The sequence below is a fragment of the Ursus arctos genome, unplaced genomic scaffold (assembly GCF_023065955.2).
Source record: "Ursus arctos isolate Adak ecotype North America unplaced genomic scaffold, UrsArc2.0 scaffold_3, whole genome shotgun sequence".
In the NCBI taxonomy this organism is placed as follows: Eukaryota; Metazoa; Chordata; class Mammalia; order Carnivora; family Ursidae; genus Ursus; species Ursus arctos.
The window spans coordinates 38354482-38374825 of NW_026622985.1; the positions used below are offsets into that span (position 1 = coordinate 38354482).

Below are 20344 nucleotides of genomic sequence, written 5' to 3' on the forward strand. Positions count from 1 at the left end.
TGGCCTGAACTCTGTCCCCTTCTCGTTGCACCCCAACCCTACCATTTCTACACTGCGCAGGCTTGGCCCATCATTCATGGGGAGAAGAGTCCTCACTTCTGAGCTCTGTCCAGATTCCCTGAAAACACATGCCCCTTGCCCACCTTCTGGGGTGACCCATGCATAGGCCAGTGCTGTCACTTAGGCAGTTTGGGGATCCTGTGTATCCAGCATGTAGAATAGAGGGGGCATGTGCTCAGGGTGCTCACTCTGCTTGGCCCTGAGGGCTCCTTACCCGGGAGAAGGGGTGTGGCAGAAGGAGCGCTACAGGTCCTGTGCGGGCTCTAAAACAGGAGCCCTCAGGCCCCTGCAGTACTAGGTAGGGGGGTACTGAGGTGAAGGAGCCTAACGCAGTACCAGTCACAGACTAGATTCTCACTGAGGCAAAGTCACTCTTCCTTCACTTGTCCTTCCCTGCTAGTCCCTCTTCTAGAACCGAGAAAGCCAAGGTCAGCAGAATGCCAGCCTCATTTCTGAGATCTCTGCCTCTTGGTTAAGAATCTTCTGCTCAAGAGATAAAAGCCTAACTTGGCCCCAAACATCATCATACATCCTTCTGTTTGCTCTGGATCCACGTGTTTACGCCTGTCATAGCATTTGTCAAATGACAGGGGGACATCCTTTGCTTGCCTTTTTTTCTAATGGGCTGTGAGCTCCTTGAGTCCACGGACACAGTCTCTTAATCTCTACTGCTCCCCTGCCTATCTCCGAGCCTGACCCAGAATACGCACCCAATAAATGTTGGTGAAACGAGCGAACAAATGAATGGATGAAGGAAGCCACGCCCTTTCCACACACTGGGATAGGAGGGAGGGTATAAACCTATGGGGTCGTTCCTCTGAGCATTTTACAGACACTCTCCCTGCTACTTTGGGGGAGGAACTGATGTATATGCAGCTGTTTCATATGCCATAGGCATCTGGGAGTATCTGACTTGTGAGGAAGGACAAAGAGGAAATGGCAAACAGACCATAAAAAAAGTGTGTTCTGTTTGTCGTATGCCCACCTCTCATGTCTTACCTTCACTACCTAAACTCCCACCCCTTACACCTGGATTTGCTTAGCACAGCACATAGGGGCTGCATCCCCAGACCATGACCCACTGAAAAATCAAAAGGAGGAAAAAAGAGAAGCTTCCTATTGCTTCTCTACTCCAAGAGATGTAGTGTCTTCCAACGTGAAAGGAAGAAATAGACTTTGCTATAGAAATTCTAGAACCTTTCTACCCTGTGAGACTTTGAAGAGTCAGCTTTTTATTCGCAACAGTGTAGAGAGCATAAGGGAAAGTTTATTGATGCCTCACAAGTTCTGTTGAATAAGTGAATCAGTACATTCAAGTAATCTCCATTTCGTGATGGCCGTTCTCAGGGCACTTCCTAAAGGAGCTAGTTCAAGGAAACAGAAGCCCCCATTTGGAAATGTGAAGGGTAATGTAAAGTAGAAGTCATTTGGTCGTTTGGCTTCTTTTAAACAGCTCACCTCCTCGTTACCCTGTCTGCCAGGGTCGGGGGGAGTAGTTGCTACCACGAGGCTGGGGAAGGGCTGCCTGGTGTTCTTTCTCCCTCACGCTGAGATCAATTGCCTCATGCATCTAAGTCAACACTGGGCTTGTAGCAGTGCTACCATTAAATAGCAGCTGGCACTCTGTGTCAAAAGAACTCATACTTCTGAAGCTAAAACACGTATGTAATAATTTTGCAAACACAAACCCTCAATTACCCCCTAGGTTGGATACTCACTGTAAGTCCTACGTCTCCCTTTGGTCCTTGTAACCCCTACTTAGTGGAAGAAGAGTAACAGTCAATATAGGTTGGAACTAGTTAATGCATAAAATTACAGTAAGACTTTAAAAATCACTCCTTGCCTGTCTTCCTGGGGATCCGGGCTCCCCAATTTCCCCTTTATCGCCTTTCTTTCCCATAGCTCCTTGTTCTCCATGCTCTCCCTTTAGAATAGAGTGAAAAGAGAAGTTTAGAATGTAAATATTGAAGCCAAATAAGAAAAACTCTAAAATTGGTTCATTTGCCAGTGGAATCTTTTGAAGACCTGTGGTTCTGGTTAATACAAATATACTAGGGGGAAAAGAAATGCAGGGCATTATATTTACATTCCACCTAGGTACCATAATCTAATTCATGATGAACCAGAGAGCTCAAGGTGAGGAGACCTGAGGATATGATCAGAACAGCTCGCTGCCTTCAGGAAGTTCGACTGTTATAAAATTTTACAGCAGACTTATCTGGTGTCTTCTACGTGGTATGTTGTAAGGATTCACTCTTTTAGCAGCTGGCTTTCAAGGATGAAGAAAGTAAAGTAAGCAGGTTTATAGTTGAAAGGAAATCCATAGGGATTTGCTTCCAAATGGATTTTTCCTCCGAGAGCTATAAGGATGAATGACCAGTAGGAGAGCTCTTCCAAAGTTTATGTTAAACGATGCAGATCCTAAACTTAAGCATCTTTCTAAGGTCCTAACATAACGTACCTTCTGGCCAGGGAGGCCACGGCCTGTCGTGCCCTTTGGCCCTGGAAAGCCTTGAGGTCCTTGCTCACCCTACACAATATGAAAAAGGGATCAGCACATTAATTTCCCAAGATAACTCAGAAAATTCTTTGAGTCAGATATATACTTGCGGTTCCCAAACTGCATTGTAGCATTATCTAAATTTGGGGGGGAAGTGGATATGTCCGATGGGCTCAGTGCTTTGCTAGTAAAAGCTGAGCTTCTGAATCTGGAGTAGAAGTGAAGGAGCTGGTTTACAGAATTTGCTTATTTCTGTGGTATAATTTCTCCCACCTTGGCCAATTTTCAAACTATGAACATTATGTTAACCAGTACACAAATAACAAGCAGCTGTTATTTGAGTTGTGATAATCTTTTTTATAATCTTCTCTACATTTTTCTATATTTTTTTGATACGCTAAAAGCATGTATTTTCTTAATAATGGAGGAAAAGAGGACATAAGAGCATTTCTCCCCAGTGAATGCCAAGGAACTGTGCATACAATTACTATATACTGTTAGTTCCAGCCCTGATCATTGGTACCATGAATCTATTTATTTAGTGCCTCCTTAATTCAGAAAATAAAAATGTTTTCATTGCAGGACTTGTTTTTAACTGCCCCCTCACTTACCTTAACTCTTTCTCCTGCTCCCCGACCCCTGCCCCCAAAACCGCGCAGATTTAAAGGGCTTTCATGATGTTGAACAGGAAACAGAAATAATCCCTGTTGTGTATGCAAAGTCATAGTTCTGACGCTGCTTAACTCTAAATCATTGTTAGCAACAAGTCCATGGCAAAGGTTTGTGGGACCACGAGTTACTGAGATTTCATTTGCTTACCTTGAACATCTTTCTCAAAGGTACCCTGACCACACCTACTAGAATCACTGGTATTCTCAATGAAAACCTCAGACAAGGAAATGAGAATCCAGGATGGGTGTGGGGTAAAATATGCATTTTGCATAGGCCTGCTAGGGCTTGAAAGCCACTAAGCCAGAAGGCAGGATGGGCTTTAGAAGGAGAGACTGGAGGGGGTCACAGAGGCTTGCTTGGAGACCAATGTAATTCTGAGTATCAGCATTCCTCAGACTGCCTTCCTAGCTCATTGACTTTCAAACTTTTTAAAATCAACAGAACCCTTTCTTTTTAAAAATATTACAATGAAATATTTCAGATGCATAAAATTTATACTGAAAAAGGCACTCATCTATATACCACCATATTTTAAAATGAAATGGTGCAGATACCCCTGAAACCTCTGATGTACCCAATCCCTTTCCCCTAAGGAGAGGGGAAATCTGTTTCTGAAATTGACATGCATCACTCACATTCATGTATTTATGTTTTAACTACACGTATATAGTCTAAGATAGTGTACAATAATAGTTTAAACTTCAAATAAGTGATGTATCTGTGTATCCAATTTGTATTTTAAACTTCAGCATTATCTATTTGAAATATATCTGTGTACATATACACAGTTCTAGTTTAATTTTCTCTGCTATACAGTATGCTATTAAATAACTAGACTATAGATTTAACCATTATCCTAGGGATGGACATTTAGGTTGTTTCCAATATTTCCCAATTACAAATAATGCTTCAGTGAAGACTCTCTTATTTATCTCTGTACACTTGCCTGTATCCCTAGGAGGAAACCTTTTCATTAAAACAAATCTTACACAGAAGGGTACAACATAGGATGAATATAATTGGAGACTCTTGTTGACATGAAGTGCTCCACTCTTGTTGGACCCATCACTAACCCCTCTCGGTGGGTTGACTTGGCTGAACTTTTAGGTCCTTTTCATCTCTGCCATGTTGTATTTCTAAATGGAAGGCAGTATGGGGTTACAGTTCTTCCTCCTCAATTGGGCTCTAGAGGACTCAGCCAAGTTCCTTACAAAGGTCAGAGTGCAGAGAACTCATTCGTGGATGGTCTTTTTAACCCTGGTAACTCTTGAGCCAAGCACAGTGCCATGGAATAGGGGGCCATGGTGAAGGTTTATGTGGTGCATGGCTGTCTCAGGCCTCTCTGAGGAGACTCACCCCTGAAGAAGTGCCCCCTCTATTAGTTGCTTCAGTGGTGACAGGGGACAGACAGGGATCACTGGTCTTCTCTATTCAGTTCACAGTCAAGAGAGAACAGTCTTTTCCCAGCAGGAAACACGGTGGTACAGAGAGCCCCAGAACCCTGGCTAGGGACTGGTGCCAGTGAGATATGCTGGAAACAGCACACCAACATGCAGACTCCAAGCTAGAGATTTAAGCAGGAGAAAGGAGAGGAGAGAAAAATCTGTTCTGTTTCCAAAGATTGCCCAGCAAACACGGTATGAAGAGGAATAGACCGGAATATGTGGAACACAGGCCAACCTCATTGCACTTGCTGAAAACCATGCTGGCGGAGGGGGGGGGAGCGGTGCAGCTTCACCTAGAATATGGAGGCTAGAGCGGTCTGTCTGCACACAGACTGCACAGCCAGCTCACAGGGTCGCATGGAGGGTGGTGGTGAGATACCTGCCTGAGAGTCGGCTGTTCTCTGTTCTAATTAAAAAGAAAATAAAAAACAAAAATTCTAAGAAAGGTATGCTCTTAAGAAAGATGTGTCAGTAAATGACACTTGGGCATAAATTCATTTTCTCAGGCTTTTGTTTTTTGTTTTGTTTTTTCAGAGTCCAAGTAGGACAGCTTTATTCAACCAGGTACCCATTTGAAAGGTGGTGCGAAGCTGTCGGGGAGATTCTTAAGACCCCTGGGACCTGAGTTGGGGGGTCAGGAGGTTTTGCAGCCAGGTGGAAGGGGATTAAAGGTTCACAGGAGAGCTCTAGGAGGCTGTATAGCTGGTGTTGCCCTGCCCCCCCGCCCCCACAGGACGGACAGCGTGACACACAAAGCAGCTGGGCCTGGGATGTGATGGTGAATGGTCCCTGAGAATTGCACCCTCAGACAAAGTGGGTCCACAAAGAACTTGACACCTTTCTGACAATTATTCAGAATAATTACTTCTTTTACAAACTTTTGGATCCTACAACAGCTAATATAGATGTCCAATAAATGTTTATGACTAACTAGCTTCCTTTAAGAAATTACACAATTTCCTCGCAAACTTAAAAGCTACCCGGGCTTCACTGCTATGCCCTGAGGGGAAAACCTCCAAGTAGCCGCTTAGCATGTTAGGATCAGCTCCATGGGCAGGAATCTATTTTGTATCACTTCACATTCTAGACATTTTCTATATAATTGTTCACACTGTAGCCATTCCAGGCAGCTGCTTTTCCCTATACAACAGCCTTTTTTTTTTCTTTTTAATTGTCAGTTTCCCTTCAGAACACTTGGAAGTCTTCCTGTAACTTTCAGAGTGCGCTCTCTGGCTAATCGCGAGCAAACCCCTTAATTGGGCAGAGGTGAACGCTATCCAATCATACTTTTTTCCTTACAAGTCTCAAATGAGACACAATTATTTCAGGCTGGGTCAGGAGCAACTACAGGAAAGAACCTGTCTATCTGAAGGTATAATTAAATCCAAATTTCAAACCCAGCTTCGCAACCACTATATCTCCCCTCTACACCCATCCTGCTGTAGATGTGATCATTTTCCTTTCTCAGATAATTAAGGTACAGTGAGAAAAGAAATCAAATTCATAGATGATCCAAAACTATAAAATGAACTTCTGCCTCCCCTTTAGGGTATAGAAACTAGAAAAGGCTGCTTTCATTCTTAAATCCAAACAAAAATTGCTAACCATCCTATGAAAGCCCAGCTCTTTTTGAGTGCATCATGGAGCCTGAGTCAACCACGTGACTCAAAACCTAAGGAAACAAAGGATCTGCTAAGGAGAGACAGGACATGGGCACTTACTTACCTGCTGGAAACACCAGATGTCATACAAGCTGGTAAGAAGAATTCGGCTAAATTTCTAAACCAATTGCTGAAGGCTGAGTGTGGGCTGTGTGAGAGGACAGGACCCCTGGGAGCTTCAGACACAGGGGAATTTATACTCACTCACAGGCCCTTTGGGGACCTTAGCAGTGCTCATAAGAAAGACTGGGGACAGGACGAGTCCCAAAGCTTCCCTAGTGGTTCAGGCCTTGGGGAGGGAAGCAGCTGACCCCCAGCGAAAGGCACAAGGCCTCCTCTGTGACAAAAATCTTAGGCTGCTGGACATGTGCAGCAAACACTGCCACCTTTAGGGCACAGGTGACCCATGGGAGCTGGGGAAAGGAAACAGAATAAAACTTGCAGGCATGGATCCCAGACCTTTAGAGATATCCCACTGCTTGGGAAAGGAGATGTCCCACTAGTGGGGAAGGACCAGGAAACCTTCCTTAGCCCAGACCATTAGACCCTCCTATGCATTTGCTGGAACTCATAACATTGTACCCTTAAGAAGGTGAATTTGTCCGTATATAAATAATCTCTTAAGAATAATAAAAAAAAAATTGTAAAAAGTAGAAAGAACAGAACACCTGGCAAAATGACCCAGGCTGAAAATAAACTAGTGTAGCAATGATAATTTTCTGATGTTCATACTTTTCACAGAATATAAATTTTGATAAATTTTGATGGTACGGAGTACAAGATTATTGCAGCAGGCCTGTGAATGAAAAGTAGCTCAAAGAAAGAAGCCAGTGCTGTATTAAGATGCTGATTTAGTGGCTAAATGGCAGAGTTAGCAAGACATGGTGGCCTGCCTGAATAGTTACCTAAGTATTTGGCCTCAAATCCAGGAACCATTCTGTATTGAAAGGAATTATTTTCTTAGGCATGACGGACCAGCTAATTCACTTTAGAAGGAAAATCGTATTTTCCTGGGGGCCTATAGAGTACATATAATTGTCCATGTAGATAGAAGGTGCTTACCCAGAGACCCACAGAACAACACAGTGGTCTGGCATTTTGGCGCCTATCCTCTTCCTCCTGAATCTCTATCATCACATCCTCCTATTATAACTAGCTACTGCCATTGACGGTGTGCCTGTGTGCGAAGGACTGAGCCAGGTAATAAGAGAGCTAGACATACTCTTAGGAAATTGCTGGAATACCCTGGGGGCAGGCATGTAAATGATAAAACCCAGGCTTTTGCAATCCTTCCCCAACTCCTCGGATTGTATTTGATTTCTCAGCAATGCTTTCAACACTAATTCTCTCCAAAGGCAGTTCCTCCGAAGGCTCTGCTCAGTTCTGTCTTGGCACAGAGTAGAAGCCAGGCAGTTTCTCCATCTCCAGCCTGAAAATCAAGAGCCTCCAGTTTCTTAAAATCCTTTCCTCTGTGGAACCGACTTCCTCTAACTGAATGTCCTATTTTGACGTTAGCCTTCTCTAACGTGGGCTCAGGCAGCGTAATGCTTGCTCAATAAAGCAGCCCATTCGGTTGGGAATAGAATCAGTGCGTAAGTTCTGTGTTAGCGCTTTCCGCTGGAGCGCAGCCCGGGCTCACCTGGTACCTGGCCAGAACGCCGTCCTAATGCGCTTCAATGGAACAACACGGCTTCATTCTACTTGATTCTCATTCAAATGGTGATCTAGTCCCATTGTGCCCAGTGAGAGGCAGAGAAGTGGTTTACTTTTTACAGATTCAAGGACTGATTTTGAGTCTGTTCCTAAAAATGGTTTAAAACCTGCACCATTTGTTCCTCTCCTTCTCTCCACGGCCCGCAACACAGGCTCTTTTTTTTTTTTTTTAATAACCTAAAAAGTGTTAGCCATGTACGCCAAGGGTTTTCAGAACAGCTACGATGGAAACTTCCATGAGCTGGACCAAAATGCTGCTGACATTAATATTGATGGCTATATTCGTTTCCTATTGCCACTGTAATGAATTACCATAAATTTAGTGGCTTTAAAACAACATAAATTTGTTCTCTTACTGTTCTGGAAATCAGAAGTACAGAATCCGTTTCACTGGGTTAAAATCAAGGTATTGGCAGGGCTGGTTTTCCCTGGAGCCTCTGAGGGGAGCATCTGCTTCCGTGACTTTTTCTGCTTCTCATAGTCACCCATATTCTTTGGCTTGTGGCCTCTTCCTCCGTCTTCCTCCCCTCCATCCCTGTTTACACCACAACATCACCTCTTCCGTAGTCTCTTCTCTTTCTGTCCCCCTCTTAGAAGGACACTCATGATCACACTCAGGGCCCACCCAGATAATCCAGGATAACATCCCCATCTCAAAGGCTTCACTTAATCACATCGGCAGAGTTTCTTCTGCTATAGAAGACAGTATTCACAGATTCCAGGGATTGGGACATGAATGTCTTCGGGGGCATTATTCAATCTACCACGTTGGCTTTTTCCCTATGCATGCAAAAAGTAAGGTAATTGTTATATTTTCTGTAATTTACCTTCATATGCTCTAGTTTAGACAGTACCATGAATACGTGTATATGCAATTTAGTTTATCCTCTGGGGTTGCTAGGGTAACATCTGAAATACTGTAATCAGTGGTCCATACTTCAAAGACCTGTGCTTCAACTCTTGCCATCTGAATTTGCTCCAGAGGGATGATAAAAACAACTTATCCCTGGGGAAATAAGAGGTATTCAAGACCTGTCATAGCTAGAAATGTCACGCAAGTACTTCACCCCTTGCATGAAGGGGGTATAAGAGTCAGCCAAACACTTTGGTAGAGCACCCTAATTCTAGAACTCATTCAGAACAGGTGCCTCCTCCCCTCCTCCCATAATGAAGAGTCCCTTCACTGCTCTGAATAAAAGGTTAATTAGAGCAATCATGAGAATATGGTTGTATATGTCTCAGAGAAATAATTTTATGCAAAGTGCTTGTCAAAGTGCTTAAAAAAAAACAAACAGAAAGTTGGAACTTGGACCATGCTTTAGTGCATGTTTTTGTGCCTTCTTGTTAATGAGTAGCTGAACATCGGGCAGAATTCTGTCTGAAATTTGCTTTAATTAAAACATGACGCCTGATAGCAACGTTGTCTAGGAGGAAGCAAGTAACTCCTACTTCTAATCTTCAGAGGCCACTGATAGTCGCCAGAAAGAATCGGACAAATCTAACTGTCGGAATGGGCCTTGCTCAGCTCACCACAGTCAGGGCCAAATGTGCTCAGGTTGGGCCTGTTTTCCCATAATAATTTTCCTTAAACTTGTAGTTTCTGCTTCCATTTTTCGGTTTATATCTGCTAGCGGCCATGAACACGGTTGAACAATGAGCACGCGAAGATGCACAAATTCTCTCAAGCAACCAACCGGTAAGCCACTTAACTGCACTGTTGGCTTCGTGGACACGTGCTCGCTGTTAGGGTCTAACTCATTGCAGAATCGGGTCCTGTTTTCCAATAATAAGGTTGTTCTTAGTATAAATGTTAGAAGTGAATACATTCATAGGTCATAGTGCAGAGAACATCATGGCTTCAAGGGGCTTTGCCAGCTCAACTCAGTCGTACACGTTAACTTTTTCGGTCCAAACAGCCTTCTGTAAAACCTGCCATGTTTCATGACAATCTTGCATGACATTTGTATATACTTGCAGCACAGATGATAGATATAAAGAGACAAGGTCAGCTTTATGGCAGTTGCCTCTGCTAGAGACAGGGGACTCTGGAATGCTCCCTTTGCTGGCCACCCACACAGTGCAGGCTCCTGGTTTCCCTCCTGCCATTTTCAGCTTGCTTTTTTCACTTCTCCAGTGTCTCTCTCAGTGCCCTCCGTGCCCTCAAGGTAGATGTCTGCCATGGTCCTTACTTTTGTTTCGGTATTATCCTCTGTAATATTGTCCACATCCATGGCATCAGTGGTGCCCTTCTGAGGATAATCTCCACTTCCCTAATCCCCAGTCTCACCCCAGTCTCTATGCTCTGGGCCTAACTTTATATCTGCTTTCCAAAACTTTCCACCTGCTAGTGATTTCAGAACCAAATCCATCAAATACAGAAATTCTACTCAGGCAAGCCTACTTTGCTTTCTGCCTTCCCCTCTCTGACTCATCTCCCAGCTCCCGGGCTTGGACTTCTCTTTGTGTCCTGACCTTCTGTGTTCTCCCTGAACACCCTCCTCCCATCTATGGGCCAGTCCTAGCCCACCAAACTCATCCAAGGAGTCTTGCCTGACCCACGCTCACCCCAGCCACGAGTACTACCCCACATCGGCCCACACCTCTGCTGTGGTATACGTCTCCTCAGAGGTTTGGGTGCACACATCTTTCTGTCCTCCTGAAATTCCCAAAGTAGAGGCACATCATCTTATTGGTCTTCTACCTCCGGAAGTACCTAGTTCAGGGGCCTGCATGTACACTGAGCTAGATGCAGTGGATGTGGAAGCTGGCCACCCCTCTGGTAGAAGACGTCTGGACACTAGGCGCACTAAACGCTGTCTTATTTAGGTTCACACCCCACCCCACCCCGACACACGCACAGGAGAATAGGTGCCTCTCTGGTTAATATAAGGTCAATTTCATGATGAGCGTTTGGGGATCAATACGGAAAAGAGCTCAGGACACAGAGATGTGTGCAAATGTTGGCAGAGAGTTCGTGATGTGGGGCAGCTGGAGGAGGCGCTTAGAAGCAAGGTGCCTGGCCCGGCGTCCGGAGCTGCGTCCCGGCCCCTTCAGCCATGCTGCCAAGGTGTGGGGACAGCAGGAGTCGCTGAGCTCTGTGGCCGCAGCCGCCGCCACGGCAGCAGGACACAGGACCTCCTAGCACAATGGTATAAGTGTCTAAGTCTGCCCAGTGACAGGATGCCATGAGATGTGTTTTTCAAACTACGCTTCTCATGTCCATAAATCAGTTCATTAACCCACAAGAAGTAGTGAAAAGGGCAAAGCCTCCTCTCTGCTGATCTGAGACTGGTGCAGGCTGAATGATGGCCCCCAAAGATATGCAGGCCCTAATGCCAGAACCTGAGAATGTTATGTAGGGGGAAAAAAAAAAGGTGGGCAGATGTGATCAAGTTAAGGCTCTCCAGTGGGGAGATTATGCTGGGTTATACAGGTGGGTCCTAAATGCAATCATAAATATCTTTATGAGAGGGAGGCAGAGGGAGACTTGGTAGAAGAGAAGAAGGTCGTGTGACAGAAACAGAGCAGAGCAGAGTCAGAGAGAAAACATGCGTATCACTGGCTTTGCAGATGGAGGAAGGGGTCGTGAGCCAAGGAACAGGTGGTGTGGCTCTAGACACTAGAAGGGCAAGGAAATAGATGATCCCCTAGACTCCCTGTCAACATTGTGGTTTTTGCCCCATGAGGTTCATTTTAACCTCTGGGCTCCAGAGCTGCAAGAGAATACATTGGTGGTGTATTAAGCCACAAGTGTGAAAATTTGCTACAACAGCCACAGGAAACTAACACAGATACCAATGTTCTCATTTCTCCCACCTTTAGCAGATCAGACCACAACACATGGCATTTTGCATTAAATTACCAAAAAATAATTCATCTCAGAAATCATTGGTATTTCAAGTGTCACAAAGTGAAAATTCTAACATTAAAATGAAGGGGCCATGAGCCATGCTCAGAGTGGCTTTGGGTTTTGCTGAAAAAGTTTGAGAAGCTATGCTTTTCTGTAGCTTGTCTCCCTTCAGCAGAGGATCACTGCTGAAAAATAATATTTTGGGGCACCTGGGTGGCTCAGTCGGTTAAGCGTCTGCCTTCGGCTCAGGTCATGATCTCCAGGTCCTGGGATCGAGCCCCTCATCAGGCTCCATGCTTGGCAGGGAGTCTGCTTCACTCTCTCCCTCTGATCCCCCTCCCCACTTGTGCTCTCTCTCTCACTCACTCTCTCTGTCTCAAATAAGTAAATAAATAATATCTTTTAAAAAGCAAAATAATATTTCACACCAAAGGGAAGGTGCTCTATACATTACTTTGCCTTTGCAGTAGAGTGGGAGATCGGTAATAAGGATAAGGTTTCAGCATCAACAAGTCCATCCCTTCTAAACATGCCCGCGTTCCGAGTCACCTCACCTGGGGACTAAATTATTATAATAGTTTAATTCACGTCTTTACTTCAGCTCTTGTCAATCTCTAGCAAAGATTCTCAATTGTGGGACAAGAGAAAGAGAGGCTAGCGTGCAAAGAAGAGCATATTTCCAACTGTACAGCCCACCTCTTACCCCCACACCACTACTCAAAAAGGGAATCGTGAGTACAGTTGATGATGGAGTGTTTTGGACGTGGGAATGCTGTGGAGGCAGAGGAATGAGAAGCACTGTCCCAAGCTGTCATATACTGAAACCCTCAGCTGACCAGGTCACTCCTGTCCTTAGAAAGGACAAGGTATATGACCAAGACAAATAAAAACATGTGTCCACACAAAACTTACACGTGGATGTTCATAACTGCATTCTTTATGATAGCCAAAAAGTAGAAACAACCCAATGTTCATCAATGGACAGACGCATGAACAAAATGTGGTATATCTCCACGATGGAATATTACTTGCCCATACATAGAAAGTTCTAATACAACATGGATGACCCCCCGTTTTTTAAAGTTTTTGTTTAACTTCCAGTTAGTTAACCTACAGTGTAATATTAGTTTTAGATGTGGAATTCAGTGATTCATCACTTCCATACAACCACCGGTGCTCGTCAGCACAAGTGCCCCCCTTCATCCCCTTCAACTCGGATGACCCTTGAAAACATTATGCTAAGTGACAGATGCCAGCCATGAAAGACTACATGTTGTGTGGTTCTGTTTATAGGAGATGTCCAGAATTGGAAAATCCATGGAAACAGAAAGTAGATTAGTGGTTGCCAGGGACTAGAGTTTGGGTGACTATTATGGGATAAGGGCTTTGTTTTGGGGGTGATGACAATGTCCAAAAATTAGGTGGTGTTGATAGTTGCACAAACCTGTGAAAATACTAAACATCATTGACTTGTATACTTTAAACAGGTGACTTGTGTGCTGTGTGAATCATATTGCCGTAAAACTGGGTTTTTAAAATAAACCCTTCCAGGGTTTTCTATCATCAGAGCAATGGTTCTTAAACTTTGGTATATATCAAACATATCTGTAGTGTCTGTGAAAACAAGGATTCCTGGCCTCCACCCTGAGAGCTGCTGATTCATTAGGTCTAGGTGGGGCCCAAGAACTTGCCTTCTTAATGGCTTCCTAGGTGATGAGGATGGAGCTGGTAGGGGCCACACCTTGGGAATCACTGACAGGCTCCAGCTGAAGCCCTGTAGCTTAGAGCTAACGTCCCTTCACAGTCTGGCCCTGTGTGTTTTTCCAGTTTCTTCTGCATAGGCTTCCTGTCATCTTAACCTTAATTCATAAAGGTCTAGTTCTTTGGTCCCCACCACGCTCTGGCCGTCGATTAGGCACTGGGCATTCCTTCATCCCGAGCATCAAGCCCCATGCCCAGCACATAGAAAATGTGCAACTAATGTTTTTGAACCGGTGACTGGTTCCAGACCACCCAGTATCCTATCATCTCACATGAACAGATAACTACCTCCTTTTAAAGCCAATGCTACCCCCTTGTCGAAATCCCCTGGGATAGGGACCATAAAGAACAAAAAAACCAAACAATACTCATGAAGTATAAACCTTAAAATTTCAAATATACCAAAATATACAATCCATGCATCCTTGGGCATGTAGCCAAAGGGAAGATTCTAATTAGAGTTTACTAGCCTCAGTGTTCATGAACTCCTTGGGTGTCTGCCTTTGGCTTAGGTCATAATCCCAGGGTCCTGGGATTGAGCCCCACATCAGGCTCCCTGCTTAGCAGGAAGTCGGCTTCTCCCTCTCCCTCTGTCCCTCCCCACCACTCATGCTCTCGCTCTCTCAAATAAATAAGTAAAAGATTAAAAAAAAATCAAGTGGAAATGCATGATGAGAATCTGGTATGTACTTGATATGAACAGAAAAGTACAGTCATGGGGGCGGCTGCGTGGCTCAGTCCGTTAAGGGTCTGGCTTCGGTGCAGGTCATGATCCAGGGGTCCTGCGATCGAGCCCTGCATTGGGCTCTCTGCTCAGAGGGGACCCTGCTTCTCTGTCTCCCTCTGCCCCTCCCCTTGCTTGTGCTCTCTCTCTCTCTTCCTCTCTCTCTTGTCAAATGGATAAATAAAATCTTTAAAAAAAAAAAAAAAAAAAAGGACAGTAGGCAGCTTTAGACCTAAGCAGAAGGTAGCAGCTCCAGCCATCATCATGAATGTGTCTTGGCTACCACACTTTTAGGTGTGGAGGCTGGTAAAGATGTTTACTTTATATCATCACTGTATGACTCTGGGGAAAGGGAAACTTATTTAGACTGTATGTGACACCTTTAATTACATCAAAAGGAAGATACCGATGTGACATTCAGCCAGGTCTGTCCTTGGGCCCAATGTATTATATTTCCTGTCAGGAGGTTTGGTGACAACTGCTAACTTGTGGGGTGCACCAAAGAACAGACCAAAAGGTGAGTGGCCCCCACACTTTATCCCCTGGTCTCCTGTGGCCACAGCAGGGACTCCCGAGCCCCCGTAAGCAGAGTGCCTGCGATGCCAGTGCTCCCCGGCTCAGTCCCCCAGCCACCCTAGCTCTCTGGTTGCTGCTCGTCCCACAGAGAAATTCTGGAGGCTTCGCTGACAAGGACATCAAAAAACTATGATAGAAATTCTGCTTTTAAATGCTTGTATTTGAGATGTGAATTACAGGACCGACGCCTCTGTATTGTCCTCCTCATTTTGCTACCTGTCAAAAGGATTACACCTACTGAGGGACAGTGGCATTCTAGAAACTCATTTCCTCTACCAGGAATTAAAAGCACAAAAGGACTAACAGCTAATCGCCCTCTCAGAGAATGTCTTTGACTAGAGGACTCACAGCATGAGCTCTTTTATATGTCTCTTTCTGGATATGCTATGGAGATTACAGAAGTCCTATTTAGAGACCCATGAGTTCTTTGAATAGAAGTAGGGCAAGCGTATTTCACTTTTCATAATGTCTTCCAGATTGATTCATGTTGTCACATGTGGCAGAATTTCCTTGTTTTGGGAAGACTGAATGATATTCCATTGTGTGGAGATACCACATTTTCTGAATCCATTTCTGCTTTGATGGGCGTTTCGGTTGTTCCCATATCTTAGCTATTGTGAATAATGCCACAGTGAACACGGGAGTGCTAAGTGAAACAGGCTGGTCACAGAAGGACAAACACTGCATGATTGCACAACATGAGATGACCGAATGGTCAAGGTCACAGAGGCGGAGTAGAATGGTAGTTGCCAGGGGCGAGGACGGGGAAATGAGGCGCGTTCAATGGAGATAACGTCTGTTATGCAAGAGGAGTAAGTTCTAACGACAACCGGCTGCAGGACGGAATGCCTATGGTTAAGCATAGGGTACTGCACGCTTGAAAATGTGTTGAGTAGGTAGACCTCGTGTGAAGTATTCTTACCACAATAAAAAATTTAAAAAGCTGAAAATAATAAATTTGTTTTTCAAAACATGGAAATGATAAAGATAACCAAGTACATTTTTAAATAAAATAAAGAAAATTACATTAATTTTAGAAGCTGAAAAAAAATAAAAGTACAATAAAGCCTACTTCCCATAGGCCATTCTCCATCTCATTCATTTTTATGCCCTGTTTTCCTTTCTCATTGCTTCCAACTTAACATGACAGGAACTATTCCTGCTGATTCAGATGCCAGTTTCAGAGGCGCAGAGCTTACAATTAGAAACTTTTCCTTGATTTTTTCCCCCTCAAAACTCCTCTAAACTGTCTTCACAAGCAGCTTAATGACAGCGTAACAGTTGACCTTGCTCAACCTCAGAATGCACAGATGCGGTTGGCATCTCTCAGGCCAAGAAAGAGAATTGAAGCCATGTGAAAAGAGCCGCAAAATTACAGTCTCCTATGAAAGCACACCTTGCAAGAAATTCAGTTATTCACAAAGGTAACTCAAGTTTTAATTACGACATACTTGCTTCAAGGATAAAGTAAGAAAACATGTGAGTTCATGTTTACCAGTAAAAGAGACACACATATGTATAATGAAATTGTATTCACAAATTTTTATAAGCCTTGTACTCATAGTGAAGTAGAAAACAACATGAAAGGAGTAGCAGCAACAGAAAAATTCACAGGTGGACAGATTTCAGTTCAACATGAAGAAAGAAAGTCTACCACTAGCACAAGTATGGGAAGACACAAGAATGTTCTCTGCCTCATTATCTAAGGAAGGGAAATACATTAATTTATGCTACAGTCACGCAATGAAGTAATATGTAGCTGTTAAAAAGTATAGGAAATCTTTATGTATTGATTTGGAGGGCCATTCATGCTCTATTAACTGAGGGGGGAAACATGTTGGGAAAATTATGTTTAAATGATTTTAAAGGCTGTTGTACTGTATATGTGGGTGTTTACACATCTAGTCAAAACTGGAAGCTGCACCCCAAACTGCAAACAGGACAGTCTCTGTAGGGTAACTGAAGGGAAACGTGGGAGACTTGCACAACTTTGCATGATTTTGAGGTATTTGGATTTGACACAGTTTGCATTATTTTCTTTTTAAAAAGTAACAAAACTTCTTGAATTTGCTACAAGGCCATTGGGAAACACACAAGAGAGGTACAAAGCTTCCACTCCCTCGAGTGTCCAAGCACGGTGTGAATGGCCAGATGCCCTTTAGAATGTTGTAGAATAAATTCTTGTTGGAGATGGGAGAGGAATTAGTAGAAGCCCCTTCCAGTTCAAAAAAATCACAGGCATGCCTCTAGCAACTGCTTTCTCTTTGGCATCACAAATATTGCCCTGTTCACAAGATCTTTTCCATCGGCATACAATATACATATGTACGTACGTACATACATACATACATACAATCTCTCCCATCTTTAAGAAAAACTAACTTAGGGCGCCTGGGTGGCACAGTCGGTAAGCATCCAACTCTTGGTTTCAGCTCAGGTCACAATCTCAGGGTCGTAAGATTGAGCCCCACGTCAGCGGAGTCTGCTTATGTTTCTCTCTCCCTCTCCCTCTGGTCCTCCCCCACCTCCCTTCAAATAAATAAATAATTCTTTAAAATTTTTTATCACACATATTCTATTGCTCCATCTCTATGGGCCTCATTTTCAAAAGTCTGGCCGATGTGCTCTGTCTTCATTTTCTTTCTCACCATTGTCCCTTTTTTATGCTTTTTATCTTAATTTCAAACTTACAGAAAAATTGCAATAATAATACAAAGATATCCCATATTCCCTTTACCCCATTTCATCAATTGTTAAGATTTTTTTCCATGTTTTACTCTGTGAGGGTGGGGTGTGTGTGTGTGTGTGTGTGTGTGTGTGTGTGTGTGTATGTGTATACATGGCTCTTGTCAAGGTCACCAGTGACTTCCATGTTGTCAAATCTAATGACCACTTTCCACCTCTCAAACAATCAGCAGTACTGAAACTAGACGACCATGCCCTCCTTGAGATACTTCTTCACTTGGCTTCCAGGAACCACTTCCTCTTGATTCTCTGCCTACTACTTCTCAGTCTCCTTTGCTGGGTCCTCTTCATCATACAAACCACCAAGTGCTAGAGGGCCCATGCCCACTCCTTGGATCTCCTCTCTTTTCTATCTGCATTCACTCCCCATGTGTTCCCATCCATGCTCAAGACTAAATACTACCTATAGATTGTTAAACCAAATTTATATCTCCTGCATTGGTCTCTTGTCTGAACTCTAGATTTCTATCCCCAAATACCTATTTAACAGCCCCACTGAAGATTTAGCTTCACATGTCCAAATTTAAATTTCAGATTATATGAGTTGATTTCCTCTATACTTCACCATCCCCATTTTCCTGTAGTCTCTTCCAGCTCAGAAAATGGCAACCCCATCCTTCCAGTTGCTCAGGTCAAAAATCTCAGTCATCCTGGTCTCCTTTATCTTACACCCTACATCCAACCAAGAATCCAACCAACCCCTTCCCATTTCTACCATTACCACGCTCAGCTAAACCACCACCAGCTCTCACCTGTACTTTGGCAATATCTTCCTATCTCAACTCTTTGTCTTTGTATCCCCCACAGTCTATTTGCCACATGCTGCTGGAACAATCCTTTTAAAACATGATTTGTATCAGGTTGCCCCTCTATAGCCTCTAATGGCTTCTTATCTCATTCATGACTCACTGCAGTCTGGTCATCCTGTCACTGATGCTCCTTGAGTATGCCAGGCCTGGATTTGTATTCCAAATCCCTATTTAAGCACCCCCAATTCCTCCTACCCAGTGCCTAAGCTTCATTCCACTTTTCTTTTTTAAGATTTATTTATTTATTTTAGGGGTGCCTGGGTGGCTCAGTCAGTTAAGCTTCTGCATTCAGCTCAGGTTATGGTCCTAGGGGCCTGGGATCGAGCCCCAAGTGAGGCTCCTTGAGCAGGGCAGGGGAGGTCTGCTTCTCCCTTTCTCTCTCCCTCTGCCTCTCTTCCTGCTTGTGCTCATGCGCTCTTGCTCTCTCTCTCAAATGAACACATAAAATCTTTTAAAAATAAACAAAATTTATTTACTTTAGAGAGAGAGTGTGTGAGAGCAGGGGGAGGCGGAGAGGGAGAGAATCCTCAAGCAGACTTCCCACTGAACATGGAGCCCAAAGTGTGGCTCAATCCCAGGACCTGAGATCACAACCTGAGGCAAAATCAAGAGGCAGCCACTTAACGGACTGAGCCCCCCTGGTGCTTCCTACCCTACTTTTTAACATGGAGAATGGAATGTCAAGGGCTAGGAATGCAGAGTGAAGAAGGACAAAGGACATGGCCCAAAAGAAAGTGTTTTTGACAAAATAAGCAAAAACGGGTGGTAAAGAGATTCTCCCAGTGGGAGACATGTTGCCCTTGAGTCCTCTGTTCCTTTCAGTCATACTTTAGAATCTACCATCAATACAGCTGGTTGCTGTGGGGAGCTGTTTGTTTTCCACTGTGGCTGACATTACCAGCATTTACTTTCAGTTTATGATTTCATCAACAAAGTAAATAGAGTTAACCTTGAGGACATTTTGCTTCTTCTTGTCAAGGCTGGTTGCAATGCCGTTATCTCATGCAATGAGAAGTGGTAAATTATAAATACACGTATTCTATGGCTCAGAAGGAATGAGCTCATTTTGGTGTGTAAGGGAAGGCTTCTGGAAGAAGTGCTACGTAATATGAGCCTTGACATAGCAATAAGAGTGAGCCTGTTTCCCCGATGGCTAGTAATGTCAAGGACCTTTTCATCTACCTGCTAGCTGTTCATATATGTTCTTTGGGAAAATGTCCATTCAGGACTTTTGTTTATTGTTTAATTCCATTCTTTGGCGTTTTCTTTGCTATTGAATTGCGTAAATTCTTTCTATATTTATGATACTAACCACTTATCAAATATATGGTTTGCAATTTTCAGTTCTGTAGTTGATCATTTCTTTTCCTCTGAAAATCAATGTATTTTCAGATTTATTTTTTCATTATTGTTTAGTCAATGGTAATTTTTAAATTCAGTTCTTAATTTTAATTCCAGTATAGTTTATATATAGTGTTCTATTAGTTTCAGGTGTACAATATAGTAATTCAACAATTGTGTACATTACTCAGTGCTCATCAGGGAAATGCAGATCAAAATCACAGTAGGATATCACCTCACATTAGTTAGAATAGCTATCATCAGAAAGATAAGAGGTAACAAATCCTGGCGAGGAGCTGAAGAAACGGGACTCCTCATCCATTGTTGGTGGGATTGCAAACTGGTACAGACACTGTGAAAAGCAGTTTGGAGTTTCCTTAAAAAATTAAAAAATAAAACTACGTGATCCAGAAATTCCACTTCTAGGAACATATCCACAGAAAACAAAATGTCCAAGAGATATCTGCACGTCCATGTCCACAGAGGC

General features: G+C 43.5%; 1 protein-coding gene across 1 annotated transcript in view; it reads right to left on the minus strand.

Moving 5' to 3' along the window:
• The window catches only part of COL28A1 (collagen type XXVIII alpha 1 chain), a 157927-nt gene that overhangs the window by 23384 nt on the left and 114199 nt on the right, over window positions 1–20344 (minus strand). The window contains exons 28-30 of the mRNA XM_057304177.1: window positions 2522–2590; window positions 1904–1984; window positions 1779–1814 (exon numbers count right to left, since the gene is read on the minus strand). Of these exons, the coding sequence (XP_057160160.1) occupies window positions 1779–1814; window positions 1904–1984; window positions 2522–2590 (186 nt within the window). The remainder of the gene's footprint in view (window positions 1–1778; window positions 1815–1903; window positions 1985–2521; window positions 2591–20344) is intronic.